Consider the following 12,370-nt stretch of genomic DNA (forward strand, 5'->3'; position numbering starts at 1 on the left):
GCCTGGCAGGAGGGGGGCTCAGGGAAGGCTTGCCGAGTGTGGGTGCATTATACCTGGGGCCCCGGGTGGTCCTGGTATTTGGAGGGAGTCAGGTGGCAGCAGCGAGGCAAGGCTGGGGTGTCTCCAGCCCTCTGAAGTCTGCCAGGCTGTCCCACAGGTGCTGTGGGAGAATGTAGTGGCCTTGCCAGGCAAGGCAGCCCACAGACCCCTTTGCAATGTAATTGGTACCCCTGCTCTATGCTGGCAGGAAACCTTGTCCCAGCCCTGGACACAGTAGTCCCAGCCCCTGAACCACCCCTCCAAGGAATCCTTGCATCCATTTCCCCACAAGTCAGGAGTCCCAGCTCCCATCTTCCTCCTGTTTTTCTAAAACTCAGCCAGATAGGACTCCAGTCCTCCAAGACTCAGAAGCCCTGACCGCCCCCAGCCAGAGGGGCAGGGCACCAAGCTGATACTGGCTAAAAAGCTGATTATGGACATTTCTGCCCATCTCCACATTCAAGGATGTCACATCAGTAGCTTGAAATCAGCTTTGGAGGGAGGACTTACAGCACAGAAATTGGCAAAAGCAACAAATCAGGGCATTCTTTTTACCCAGAGAGTCTGTTGTTAAAGTGTTACCAGCATACCATTGCTCCCAGCCCTTCATCTGTCCCTACTCACCAGGCCAGGAACCCCTTTTACAGGGACCCAGGGAGCCCTGTAAGTCTGAGGAGACTCCTGACAAGCCACCAGGCCACGGCAGGGGCATCCCCTGCATGCCCAGGCTGCACTGGGCTGGACCCCAGAACCCAGGCCTGGATCCTCCCAGTCTCCATACCCAGACCTCTGCCTCTGACTCTGTGCAGCCTGGGAACTGAGAGCCTCAAGTTGGGAGGTGCACAGGCTAAGGTGTGGTTATGGGCAAGTCACTTTAGCTGTCACCTACAGCACGGGAATCAGCATAAGAGCACACACCCTGAAGTCACACTTGTGCTGCTCACATTCAAGTTCTGTCCATGTGACCCCAAGCAAGTTAGATTCTCCCTGGCCCTCAGTTTCCTCATCTGTAAAATGGGGATAATAGTAGTTCCTGCTTCATTAGGATGTCATGAAAGTAAAGAAGTTATCCCCATATAAGAGGATATTATTACTTAGCATATTACTTAGCATTAATACATGTTAGATTTGCTGTTATTGTTAATAATTTCCTATCCCACAAGGGCAGTTGTGAGGGGAGAGGAGCTGACATATATGCTCAGGGGTCTGCACACAACAAGTGCTCAGTTAATGGGCCCTGTCGTTTTCCGATGGCAGCAAGATGGGTCACTGGCTCTGACCTGGGTGGAGGCGACTTTCTTTAGGCCCCACCTGGCCATTCCGGCCACCAGGGGGCGCCCCAGCCTTGCCCGTGGCACCGCCCCCTCACCTGTGCGGGCAGTTCACCTGGCGCCGCCTGCGGAAGAGGGGACCAGGGACCGCGGGTACCTCGGAGGGAGCCCAGCGTCGTCGGGTGAGAGCCTAAGGGGCGCCGAGGACAGGGGCCCTTCGAGCTTCGGGCGGACCGGGCCGGGGAGAGTGGGCGAGTGGGGGATGGGGCGGGGCAGGGGCGGCCGGGCCGGACTCCCGGGGCCGGGAAACGGGGGACGCGGGCAGGAAGGAAGGCAGGAAGGCGGTGGCTGGGCTTCCGACGCCTAGGGTTGGGGGTCGAGGCGTTGGGGACCCTGACGCCTGGGTAGAGGTGCTAATAACTGGTAGCTCGGTGCCGGGAGGGGTGAGGAGGAGGGATACCCCTGAGTCCCAGAGCAGTGTTGGGCCTGCAGAGGCCACGTCAGGGAGACCCCCAGTCTGGCCAGGGGGCATTTGGGCTGGGACTGCCGCTGATGCCTGGGTCCTGAGAGTAGGCCTGCGGTCGGACACCTGGCGAGGAGAGGAGGGGAAGGGATAGATGTGTGTGCGCGCGTAGGGGGTGGGGGAACCTCAGGAGTGCTGGAGAAGGGTAATATGCCAGGAAATCCCCGTGTGTCCCCTCCCTCCTGAGCCCTGGAGCCCCTGAACTGCGGGCCCTGGCGGTCCTAGGGAAGTGCCACCAGGCTCCCATCCCCAAAGCCGGGCGGGAAGTAAACAGAAACCTGGAGTGGCCGGGCGGGCGGCAGTGCCGGCACAACCTGTTACCTCGCAGGCCCGCCCGCCCGCCCGCCCACTCAGGGCCTGGAAACTGGGGGACTGGGGCCAGCAATCCAGAAGTGGTGGGCTGAGGGTCCAGGCACCTAAGTTCAGAAGGATGGGGACCTGAGAAAATAGGAAAACAAGGGCCAGGAGGGCTGGGTGGCTGGGAACTTGGGCCTGGGCTTCCGGAAGGGGAGGGTGCTGGATTTCTGGGGGCTAAGGGCTCAGGACATATAAGTTCCCCAGGCCCTGTATTCTTGGGAGAAGAGGCTGGACTCATCGCAGAGTCCTGAGTCCCAAGAACCTGGGTTCTGGGAAGAGTTTCCCAGCTGGTAAGAGGCTGGGAGCCAGAACAGCTGGGTCCTGGGAAGAGGGGGGTGGGGACCGTCGCTGGGGTGGTGTGTAGTCCTGGAGCACTGGGAGAAGGTTTCCTGGGAGCAGAAAACATCTGCCAGAGGCAGAAGGCTGGACAGCTCTTTTCCTGCTTCTCCCTGACTCAGTTTACCCTGGGGACATTAACGGAGCTGGACAGCCAAGACACAGATCATTAACCCTTTATGGCCCAGGGAGGCCCTGGCTGCAGAACCGAGAGGGCCAGTAGGCAGGTGAAGAACTGCAGGAGAGCCACGTCTTGGCCAGTGTGTGTGGGGGGGGGGGCGGGGCAGTGAACCCCTTTGGGCTGCGGTGTAGAGTGTCATGCAGCTACCTCTCCCCACAGACCTGCCTGTCCCCACAGGCACTGCAAGCACCATGAGCTCCCCAGAAGGGCCCAGCTTCCCATCCGGGCTGCTCTCCGGGGGCACCTCCCCCAGCAGCAATGAGGGCTTCTTCCCCTTTGTGCTGGAGCGGCGGGACTCATTCCTGGGAGGGGGCCCAAGGCCTGAGGAGCCCGAGGACCTGGCCCTGCAGCTGCAGCAGAAGGAGAAAGACCTGTTGTTGGCCGCAGAGCTTGGCAAGATGCTTCTGGAGCGCAATGAGGAGCTGCAGCAGCGGCTGGAGATGCTGAGCGCCCAGCACTCTGAGCATGAGGAAGTGAGCTGACAGCAGAGGGCAGGGCTGGGGGGATGGAGGACAGGGCAGGGGGGATGGAGGACAGGGCAGGGGGGATGGAGGACAGGGCAGGGGGGCAGGGAGAGGAAAGCCAGGCAGCGGGATGCCTCCGGAACAGCAGTTCAGGTCTGGGACCAGCCTCCCTGGCAGTGTTGCCCAGTGGTTAAGAGCATGGGCTCTGAGGGCAAGACAGGACCTGGGTTCAGATCCCTGCCTGGCTGTGTGACCTTGGGCAAGCTGCTGGACCTCTCTGAATCTTGGGTCTGTCTCCTCAGCAGTATTGCAGGATCCCAGCCAACAGATCCTGGGCTCTCTCCCTGCCTGGCTCTGGGCTAAGCACTTTCCATGCATCATCTCGGTTAGCTCTCACCCAGCTCTGGGAGATATGAACAGTTCCCTCTGCCCAGGCTGTGGTCAGCCACACTCTCACCCTGGGGGTCACATCTGGTCCCCTAAACACCCTGGACACCACTGACTCCTGTATCCATGTCGTCAGCCCCACACCCTCCCCACCTGGCCACCTAATGGGCATTTCAACATAAGTGGCACTAGATTCCATGACCCCATCCCCTGCTGTCCCCACCCCAGCTTCCCGCCATAGGACCAGAGCCTGCACATCTCTGTGACCTCTCCCTCCCACACTGGCAGGCCCTGTTGATTCTTCTTCGAAACTAATTGTGAATCTACCCACTTCTCATCGTCTCTCCAAGCTGGCCGCAGCCCCATCATCTGCCCCAGACACTGCAGCTGCCTCCTCACTAGTCCTCAGCTTCCACTCTTGCCCCCTGAGCCCCTTCTCCATGCGGAAGCCAGAAGGATCTTCAAAAATTGCAAATCAGATCATTTCAGTCCTTGCCCAGAATCTCTCAGTGGCTCCCCCTCACATTTAGAATGAAACCAAAACTCCTCCCCATGTGACCTCCTTGACGTCAGTCATCTCAGCCACTCAGTCATCTCAGCCACGCAGTCCCTCCTCAGAGGGGGCCTTTTTTCAGTTCCCTGAGCAACACACGCTTATTGCCTCAGGGCCTTTGCACTTGCTGTCCCTTGCTGTAGCCTTCTTCCTTCTTGCCCTGCAGGAGTCAACAGACATCACTTCCTCCTGAAGGAGCCCCCACCCCACCCCACTCCTCTTCATCACTTCTCAGGGTTTCTTTAGAGCTCTTAATGTCCCCCCTCTGAAACTACCTGGTTCAAGCATGTGTCCATTTGCCTCTGGACTCTAAGCTGCTTCAGGCACGGAACTTGGTGGTCTCACTTACTGCTGACAAAGACTCCAAAACGGGGTGAGCTCAGGAAATATTGGATGGATGGATGGATGGATGGATGGATGAATGGATGGGACTTGGAGATATTACGGAACTTGCCTTACCACAAAGCAGCAGCGGAGCAGGACAACGGCCAGGACAGTCGGACCCCGAACCTGTGGGCTCCATCCTAGAGCTGTGTTGCCCCCACAGTATTTGGTTAAGGGCTTGGCTGCCTGGGTTAGAATCCCGGCTCCACTAACTCACTGTGTGTCCTTGGGCAAGGCTTTTAACCTCTCTGAGGCCCAGTTTCCTCATTTGTAAAATGAGGATGTTAAGGAGTCTAAGTCTCGTGGAGTAAATAAAATAATATAATATAGGTAAAGTGCTAGCACAGGCCCTGGCAGGAATGCCTGCTAATCATTGTAGCAGCTGTGGTTAGCTTCACCTTCCTGCGTGGAGAGTCTATGACGGGGAGGCGGGAGACGCTGGCCCCCTGACTTGCTTGCCTGCCTCCACAAGCTGGGCATCTGGGTGTGCCAGGAGCACCCCCCTGCTGGTTAGACAGGTTTGGGGGAGGGCAGGCAGAGGCCTGGGGCCAGGGTGTGGCTGACCAGGGATAATTAGAGGGAGCTGGCCAGGAGGAGCTGGGGGAGAGGGACCGAGCAGAGAGGCTGGGCAGAGGCCGAACCTCCAGAGCCCCTGGAAGGCAGGTGTGTGAGGCCATGGGCCGAGGCTTCAATTCTGCCAGACTCAGGCGCCACAGAGGCGCCTACGCCCTCGGGTCCAGAAGCCCTGGTGGCAGCCAGAGGTGAGTGGGCATCAGGGAGCCCCGCCCAACTCTGGCCCAGGGTCAGCCCCTCCTGGAAGCTTCTCTCTATTGCTCCCTCTCCTCCTCTACTGTCTGAGGCTGTGTCTTGCCCTCTGCCCACTTCCTCCCCGGCTCTCTCATGTTTCTGGTTTTCAGGCCTGTCTCAGACCCCCCTTGGACTTTCTTTGGGTCTCTGTCTGTCTCCCTGCGTCCCCTCCAGTCTCACCTCTCCCTGTCTCTACCCTCTGTCTCGGCCCCCACAGCGGCTGCAGCAGGAGAACCATGAGCTCCGCCGAGGCCTGGCAGCCCGGGGAGCCGAGTGGGAGGCCAGGACTGTGGAGCTGGAGGGGGACGTGGAGGCCCTTCGGGCCCAGCTGGGGGAGCAGCGTTCTGAGCAGCAGGACAGCGGACGGGAGCGGGCACGCGCCCTCAGTGAACTCAGTGAACAGAACCTCCGGCTCAGCCAGCAGCTGGCCCAGGTGGGACGGCCCTGACCCCGGGTCCCTGGGCAAGGAGGGGCAGACACCTGGGTCCTGGTGGGAGTGGGTGCACTGGGCTTGGTGTTGCGGCTTGGGCCAGCTGAGGGCTCCACTGCCTCTCCCCACCCTCAGGCCTCCCAGACTGAGCAGGAGCTTCAGAGAGAATTGGATGGACTTCGGGGGCAGTGCCAGGCTCAAGCCTTGGCTGGGGCAGAGTTGAGGACACGGCTGGAGTGTCTGCAGGGGGAGGTGAGTGCCAGCTGGGTCTACTGAACCTGGAAGGCTGGCTGGGGGCTGTCTGTGCCTGGCCTAGCCCTTCCACTCCAGCTCTGAGGCCTTTTCCCAGAATCAGATGCTCCAGAGTCGCCGACAGGACCTGGAGGCCCAGATTCGAGGTCTGTGTGAGGAGGTGGAGAAGGGCCAAGGCAGGCTACAGGCAACCCATGAGGAGCTGCTGCTGCTACGGCGGGAGAGGCAGGAGCACAGTCTGGAGGTGACTAGTAGGGTTGGGGTGGGCAGGTGCATCCAGCAGGGGCCTTGGCCACTGCCTCAGGGCTTCCTGGGAGAAGACACCAGACCTGGGTCACTGGGAGCCCTAACAGCTGGACCAGAAGAGCACAGGCATTAGCACAAGGGCAAGTGGGAGCCATAAGCTACTGAGCAGGGGCAGTACTCTTAGAATGCATCAGAGACTGGCATCTGGGAGGCCAGGGATGGGGCTGAGGCCAGAACTCAGGGCAGAGATGATAGGGACCTGGACCAGGTCTGGGCTGTGAAAATGGAAGAAAGGAAACGAAAAGAGGCAGTATGGCTTGATGTTTGAGATCTCAGGAGTTTGCACTTTGTGGTCAAATTACCTGGGTTCTTATTTCAGTGTCCCTTCCTACTATTGCGGAACACCAGCCTCAGTTTCCCCATCTGTGAGATGGGATGGTAATGGTACATGGCTGTGGTAAGGGTGTGAGACACTCAGCACATTGCCCAGCTTAGAAGAAAGGATCAGTCAATGCTGGATGACAGCATTAGTGAGAGTTAGAAGGTAGACCGGTATGGTCGGGGGAGGGGGTGGGGCTTTTCGAGGTGACCTGGTGGGGTGAGACTGGAGGGAGGGTGATGGGAAACTTTGAAGCCGGGGCGCCTATCGGCGCCCTGCTTTATAGGGGAGGAAATCGGTGTCTGCCGAGGGAACTGCGCGGCCCAGGGCAGCCCAGCGATCCGGGAGTGAGAGCCAACTTCAGCGCTGGGCTGCGCGGACCCGCGGGGCTGCCTGACTCTCTGCGGCGCGCCGGCGCCCCCTGTGGGCCGGCTGCGGGATGCCGGTGGCGGGAGCACCTGGCTGACCGCCCTTGTTTCGCTCTGTGGTGGGCTGGTCGCAGCTGGAACTCGCGCGCTCCGAGGCGGGGGAGGCACTGAGTGCGCTGCGGAGGCTGCAGCGGCGGGTCTCGGAGCTGGAGGAGGAGTCGCGCCTCCAGGACGCCAACATCTCAGGAGCCTCGCTGCAGTTAGAGCTTGCCCATAGCCTCGACAGCGACAAGGACCAAGACCAGAACGCGGACAGAGGCGGAGATGCTCTGGTGAGCTCTCGGCCCACCAGCCCCCACACGTACCATCCAGGAGGGCTGCAGACTCCGCCCCTCCTTTTTTCCCCACGAGGTTCGACACTGCACTGACCAGTTTCTTTGGTGAACAGGCCACTCTGTCCCCGGAGACCCAAGAGGCATCCAGCCACCAGCCTTCGCCCCAGGAGGAGAGGTTGGAGCCTCCCAGGAAGCGAGCATCCCTGAGCCCAGCGGAGATACTGGAAGAGAAGGCGGCGGAAGTGGCCCGGTTGCAGGATGAGGTGGGGGGAGCATAGTACTGAACGCAAAACCCCTCTCAATGTCAGTTTCTCTTTCCCATCTACATCTCCGAACCTTTGCCCACGAATTCCCCTCTACCTGGATAGCCCTTCATCCCAAAAAACTTGCAATCATGTTTGAAGAGCCAGCCTGTATGTCATCTCTTCCAAGAAGACTTCCTGGACTACACTGCCCCTTTGGTCCCACCTCCCAATGCTTCTCCATGCATCCTTCCTGCAGGCTTATACCACCCATCTAGCCCCGACCAACCCCACCCCTCTAGGCGCTCAGAAGATTCATCTCCAGCACAGGACCACAGCTGTCTGGGTTGTTTGTGGAGCAGGCGGGGAAGGGGGTGGGGGAGGGGCGGGAGGGCGGCGAGCTGGAGTCCAGGCTGCCTGGAAGAGCAAGAGCTGGGACACTCAGGGGTCTACCTGCCTTTCTGCACCTTACCCTCTCCGCAGGTGGCGCTGCAGCGGGAAGAGCTACAGTCCCTACGGGAGGAGCTGCAAAGGCAAAAGGAACTGCGGGCGCAGGAGGATCCCGAGGAGGTCTTAAGCGGCGCCCTCTCGGATCGGGACGAGGCCGTGAACAAGTGAGCATCTGCCACCATCCACCACCGCCCCGGGGGGGCTACAGGCCCCCAGGACACTCTGGCCTTTCTGGGTCTCGGATTCCCTCACGCGAGTGCTATAATTGTCCCCACTCTGATGCAAGGGCCCCCTAACCTCCCTGGTTTCGGTATTAGCGGCCTCACTCCCGCCTGGGTCCAGGAGCCCCCAACCACCACTGTTCGCTGAGGCCCCAGCGCCCTCGGAGCTGCTCTCTGCCCCTCTCTCTTGCAGGTCGCTGGAACTGGCCCTGGAGCTCGGCCGCGTTTCTCTGGAGCGCGACTCCCTCTCCCGGGAGCTGCTTCGCACCATACGCCAGAAGGTGGCGCTGACGCAAGAGCTGGAGGCCTGGCAGGTGAGGGGCGGGGCCGGCGGGGACGGGACCGGGACCGGGACCGGCGGGGGCGGGGCCGAACGTTGACCCAACCCGCCGGCCCGGCCGCCCTGCCCGCAGGACGACATGCAGGTGGTCATCGGACAGCAGCTGCGATCACAACGCCAGAAAGAGCTGAGTGCGGCTGGATCCGCCCCGAGCCGCGCCCCGCCGCGCCTCGGCCCTGGGCCCGCCGGCGGCTTCTTCAGCAACCTCTTCCGAAGGACCTGAGCGCCTGGTCGAGGGGGCCACCTTTGCCCTCTTTGGCTCACTTTCCTCTTCTGGCCAACGGAGCGACGGGCCCCGACTGTCTGCCAAAGGTGGCTGGTGCCCTCTCCACCCCGAGGGGCTGGGCAAGGGCTCACCGGGAGCAGGGGCCAGCTATGGGGGCCAGGGACCCCAGGTGGGTGGCAGGGGCAGGTGTGGCAGAGCTGTTTTTCGAATCTATATAGGTCTATCTTTTCCAGGGACTAGGCCCCCTGGCCCCCGGCATGCTCCAGGACAGAGGTGAGGGTGGGTATTTATGTATCAAGCTCAGACAGAATAATATATAAATCATTGCACCGACTTGGCCTCCATTCTTGGGAAAAAAGCACGTAAAAAAAAAAGCCCAAAATTTTATTAGTATAATAAAAAGAAAAAAACAAACTACTCCAAACCCCTGAGATGGAGGTGCGGGTGTTGCTGGAGGTCAGAAGGACAGGGAGAAAGCTCGGTAGCCCAGATTGGTGAAGACATCCACCCTGCAGCTGTTGCCTGCGGCTGTCAGGACCTAGAGGCAAGAGGGGAGTGACTGACCTGCCCACACGCCCTGGCCTCCCAGGATCCCCACTGCCCCTTGCTGAACCCACCTTGCACTCAGGGGCTGCTGGTTGCTGGTTGAGGCTGAGGCTTAGCAGCCCTGGGGAGGAGCCAGGCACCTGGGCCTTGAGCTCCCCGCTCAGCTGCCACTGATTGACACAGCGACCCTGTCCAGCTGATAGAATCTGTGGAAGACAAGGAGGGGCCTCAGGGTTCAGGGCTGCAGGGGGAGCGGGGCAGGGCTGTCAGAAGCAAGACAGAGGGCCTCACCAAGTCCTGGTAGAAGGTAACGTGCTTCTGTGGTGCCCGCATGGGGAAGACGGTGGTGGGTGTGGAGGATCGAAGGTGCCAGAGGGTTAGTGCTGGGCCACCTCCACAGACCTGGGCAGAAAGGTGGGGGTCCCCAGCCGCCGTGAACCACAGGCCCTCAGCTGGACAGGGCCCAGAGCTGCCACCCCATCCTGCACTCTGCCCAGCTCACCATCCAGTCGGAGTCAGTTGCCAAACATCCAATCCAGCGCCCATTGTGGGGCCTCGAGCACTCCTGGGAGGGAGGAGGAGAATAGAGGAGGAGGTGAAGACACAGGAGATGCCCAGAAAGGAAGAAGGACAGAGCATGGGGTGTGCCCTCACCTCGTGCTTGTAGACCTCAATTGTCTGGACCTCCTTGGCCGTGCGGAGGTCTGTGGGGGAAGAACCATAAAAAGTACCCTCTTTGCCCCAACCTCCCTTACCACCATCTTTCCCTCCAATCAGACATTCCCTTACCCCAAAGCCGCACAGCCCCATCCTCGCCACCTGACAGCACCTCGGGGCTCCGCTCCCGCAGTGCCAGGCAGTGGATGTAGTCCGTGTGGCCCCAGAGGGCCCGCTGCAGGGAGAGGGGCAATGTCAGGACAAGATCCAGGAAGGATGCTGCTGCCCTTGCTCCCCCACCCTGCCCCTGCCACTCCAGTTCCACAGCCCTCTCACTGTGAAGGTCCCCGTCTCAAGGTCCATCGTGTGCAGCTGACAGTCTCCCCCCGCCAGGATGAGAGAATTCTCCTGCAGAAGAAGGCAGGATGGGGTCAGAAGAGAATGTCAAGTCAGAACAGGGAGAGGGGAAGGATTAAAATTTGGGCCCAAAACAGGGCAGGGCAGAGCCCCGATTAAAAAGGGCTCAAACCTTGGGGACGAGAAGCAAAGCATTGATCTCAGGTACTTCCAGACTGGTCCTGGGAGAGGGAAAGCAGAATCAGCTCTTGTGAGGCAGTACCTTCACCCCCACATGCCCTCTGCCCACATGGGCCTGGCTCACCTGTATGGGGGCTGACGACGCCACAGCTCCTTACAGCCCTTCATGGAGGAAAACAATGGGTGACCTCAAAGGCTCTCTCTGGGTCTGGGCACCTCACCCTTCCCCCAGCTCCACACTCACCTTCTTAAGGATCTCTGCCCAAAGCCAGGCCTTCACCTCCCCATCCCCAGCACTGAGCAGATGTCGATCAGTGGAGACCATGCTGTAGACGGGTCCATCGTGGGCTAAATGGAAGAACAGGACCTGAGTGACCCCGTCCTGCTCCTCTCGTCCACCCGGGGGTTCCCTAAGCTGGCCTCAATGCCTGCACCCACCTTGGAAGGTCACCATGGGCTTCTTACTTTCCTCTTTGGCCTCAGAGCTCAAAGCAGCAGACAAGCTGAAAGGAGAGGGGCCTGAGAGTCAGAAGCACGGGGCATCAGCCCCAGGAGGACCAAGTGCCAGAGCTAATGGATGGTGGGGAGCAGGGGCAAGGGTACCTAAAGATGGCTATCTGCCCATAATTGTTGCCAGCTGCCAGGAACTTCCCACAGGGTGAGACATTCTGGGAAAAAATGATCATGTGCAGCCGCTGCAGGGCCTGAAATACTTCCATCTGTGGAGAGAGGCTGGATGAAGGCTGTCTGGGGCGTCTGGGACCCCTGATCCACACACTCCTTCCTGCTTCCCCTGCTGCAGTCCAGCCTCCCGCCACAGTCCGGCCTCCCACCGCACTGACTTCTCAGTTCTCCTTTGTATAGCCCACCAAGCAGGCACCTGTCCATATAGTCCCAGGGGTGGCTCGAAGAAGGAGGTGAGAAAGGGGAGAGTTGAGGCTTGATGCCTAGTGGAACTTTTGACCAAGGACTCAGCCTCTCCTCCAGGTTTCCTCAACTGTCAAAAGGAGCTCACGGGAGATTTTGTCACGACTGGATGAGCTACTGTATATAAAAAGCTTCGCACAGGACTGCCTCGGAGAAACCACTTAAAAAGTGGCTCTAGGGGCTTCCCTGGTGGTGCAGTGGTTGAGAGTCCGCCTGCCGATGCAGGGGACACAGGTTCGTGCCCCGGTCCGGGAAGATCCCACATGCCGCGGAGCGGCTGGGCCCGTGAGCCATGGCCGCTGAGCCTGCGCGTCCGGAGCCTGTGCTCCGCCACGGGAGAGGCCACAACGGTGAGAGGCCCGCGTACCGCAAAAAAAAAAAAAAGTGGCTCTATTACTCCAATACAGAAAAACGTACTGACTCCTAATCCGTATCCTGACTTTCATGTTAGGCCCCTGAGGTATTTCTGGGTTACTCTCCCTCCCTCGGGTCAGAATCCGAGTCCCACCAACAGCCCACGCAAAACAGGTCTTGAGGGCACGACTCCTTGCCGGCCCCTTCGGAGCCGGGCATGTGGACTACAAACCCCAGAAGGCACCGCGCATTGCGCTCCCCTCACCTGACCCAGAGGCAACGCTTGCGGCATGGCTCGCTCCATATCGAGAAATAGAAGTCCCAGAGTGCTCCGCGCGCGACGAAGCCTCACGAGACCGGAAGTGCCGGCGAGCGCCTCCCTTTCGCGGCGCGTCACCTACCGAACACCGCTGGCGGGGCCGGCGTGAAGGCGGCCGCCGCGTAACCCGAGTCCCAGGAGCGAAGGTGACCGCCGAGAAGGTCCCAACACTAAGTGGCGCCCTCCTCAACGCCACTACCCCAGGTCCCCTCCTCTACCTCCCCTCCCCTACCACGCTG

At 60.1% G+C, this 12,370-nt stretch overlaps 2 protein-coding genes across 6 annotated transcripts; one reads left to right on the plus strand and one right to left on the minus strand.

Annotated features, from left to right (window-relative positions):
• Window positions 1–1,435: 1,435 nt before the first annotated feature.
• On the plus strand, window positions 1,436–9,064 carry BICDL2 (BICD family like cargo adaptor 2). 3 transcript variants are annotated; one of them, XM_081256633.1, is made up of 11 exons: window positions 1,436–1,492; window positions 2,649–2,753; window positions 2,867–3,180; window positions 5,520–5,735; window positions 5,868–5,984; window positions 6,082–6,228; window positions 7,112–7,309; window positions 7,426–7,575; window positions 8,038–8,168; window positions 8,419–8,539; window positions 8,639–9,048. In XM_081256633.1, the coding sequence occupies exons 3-11, from the start codon at window positions 2,899–2,901 to the stop codon at window positions 8,786–8,788; spliced, it is 1,512 nt and encodes a 503-aa protein (XP_081112759.1). In that variant the 5' UTR covers window positions 1,436–1,492; window positions 2,649–2,753; window positions 2,867–2,898; the 3' UTR covers window positions 8,789–9,048. The 3 variants fall into 3 exon arrangements, 2 of the variants coding, with proteins under 2 accessions (XP_081112759.1, XP_081112758.1); XR_014017629.1 differs by lacking the exon at window positions 2,649–2,753 and having other exon boundaries at window positions 1,444–1,492; window positions 8,639–8,877; window positions 9,025–9,064; XM_081256632.1 differs by lacking the exon at window positions 2,649–2,753 and having other exon boundaries at window positions 1,444–1,492.
• Window positions 9,065–9,158: 94 nt separating this feature from the next.
• THOC6 (THO complex subunit 6) lies at window positions 9,159–12,365 on the minus strand. 3 transcript variants are annotated; one of them, XM_081256634.1, is made up of 13 exons: window positions 12,078–12,365; window positions 11,135–11,250; window positions 10,970–11,034; window positions 10,776–10,879; window positions 10,656–10,693; window positions 10,524–10,572; window positions 10,331–10,402; window positions 10,127–10,229; window positions 9,992–10,041; window positions 9,840–9,902; window positions 9,629–9,739; window positions 9,409–9,543; window positions 9,159–9,329 (listed from the first exon to the last, which is right to left on the minus strand). In XM_081256634.1, exons 1-13 carry the CDS (start codon window positions 12,114–12,116, stop codon window positions 9,249–9,251), a joined length of 1,026 nt encoding a protein of 341 aa, XP_081112760.1. In that variant the 5' UTR covers window positions 12,117–12,365; the 3' UTR covers window positions 9,159–9,248. The 3 variants fall into 3 exon arrangements, with proteins under 3 accessions (XP_081112760.1, XP_081112761.1, XP_081112762.1); XM_081256635.1 differs by lacking the exon at window positions 11,135–11,250 and having other exon boundaries at window positions 12,078–12,350; XM_081256636.1 differs by lacking the exon at window positions 11,135–11,250 and having other exon boundaries at window positions 12,214–12,347.
• Window positions 12,366–12,370: the final 5 nt, after the last annotated feature.

Source organism: Mesoplodon bidens, assembly GCF_964165515.1.
Source record: "Mesoplodon bidens genome assembly, chromosome: 15".
Classification (NCBI taxonomy): domain Eukaryota; kingdom Metazoa; phylum Chordata; class Mammalia; order Artiodactyla; family Ziphiidae; genus Mesoplodon; species Mesoplodon bidens.

Coding starts and splice junctions, on each gene's coding strand:
- THOC6 (XM_081256634.1), bottom strand. CDS start 12,116: ATGGAGCGAGCCATGCCGCAAGCGTTGCCTCTGGGTCAG. Junction 11,251..12,077: donor AAGCGTTGCCTCTGGGTCAG/GTGAGGGGAGCG, acceptor CTCTCTCCACAG/ATGGAAGTATTTCAGGCCCT. Junction 11,035..11,134: donor GGGCAGATAGCCATCTTTAG/GTACCCTTGCCC, acceptor CTCTCCTTTCAG/CTTGTCTGCTGCTTTGAGCT.
- BICDL2 (XM_081256633.1), top strand. CDS start 2,899: ATGAGCTCCCCAGAAGGGCCCAGCTTCCCATCCGGGCTGCTCTCCGGG. Junction 3,181..5,519: donor AGCACTCTGAGCATGAGGAA/GTGAGCTGACAG, acceptor CGGCCCCCACAG/CGGCTGCAGCAGGAGAACCA. Junction 8,169..8,418: donor CGGGACGAGGCCGTGAACAA/GTGAGCATCTGC, acceptor TCTCTCTTGCAG/GTCGCTGGAACTGGCCCTGG.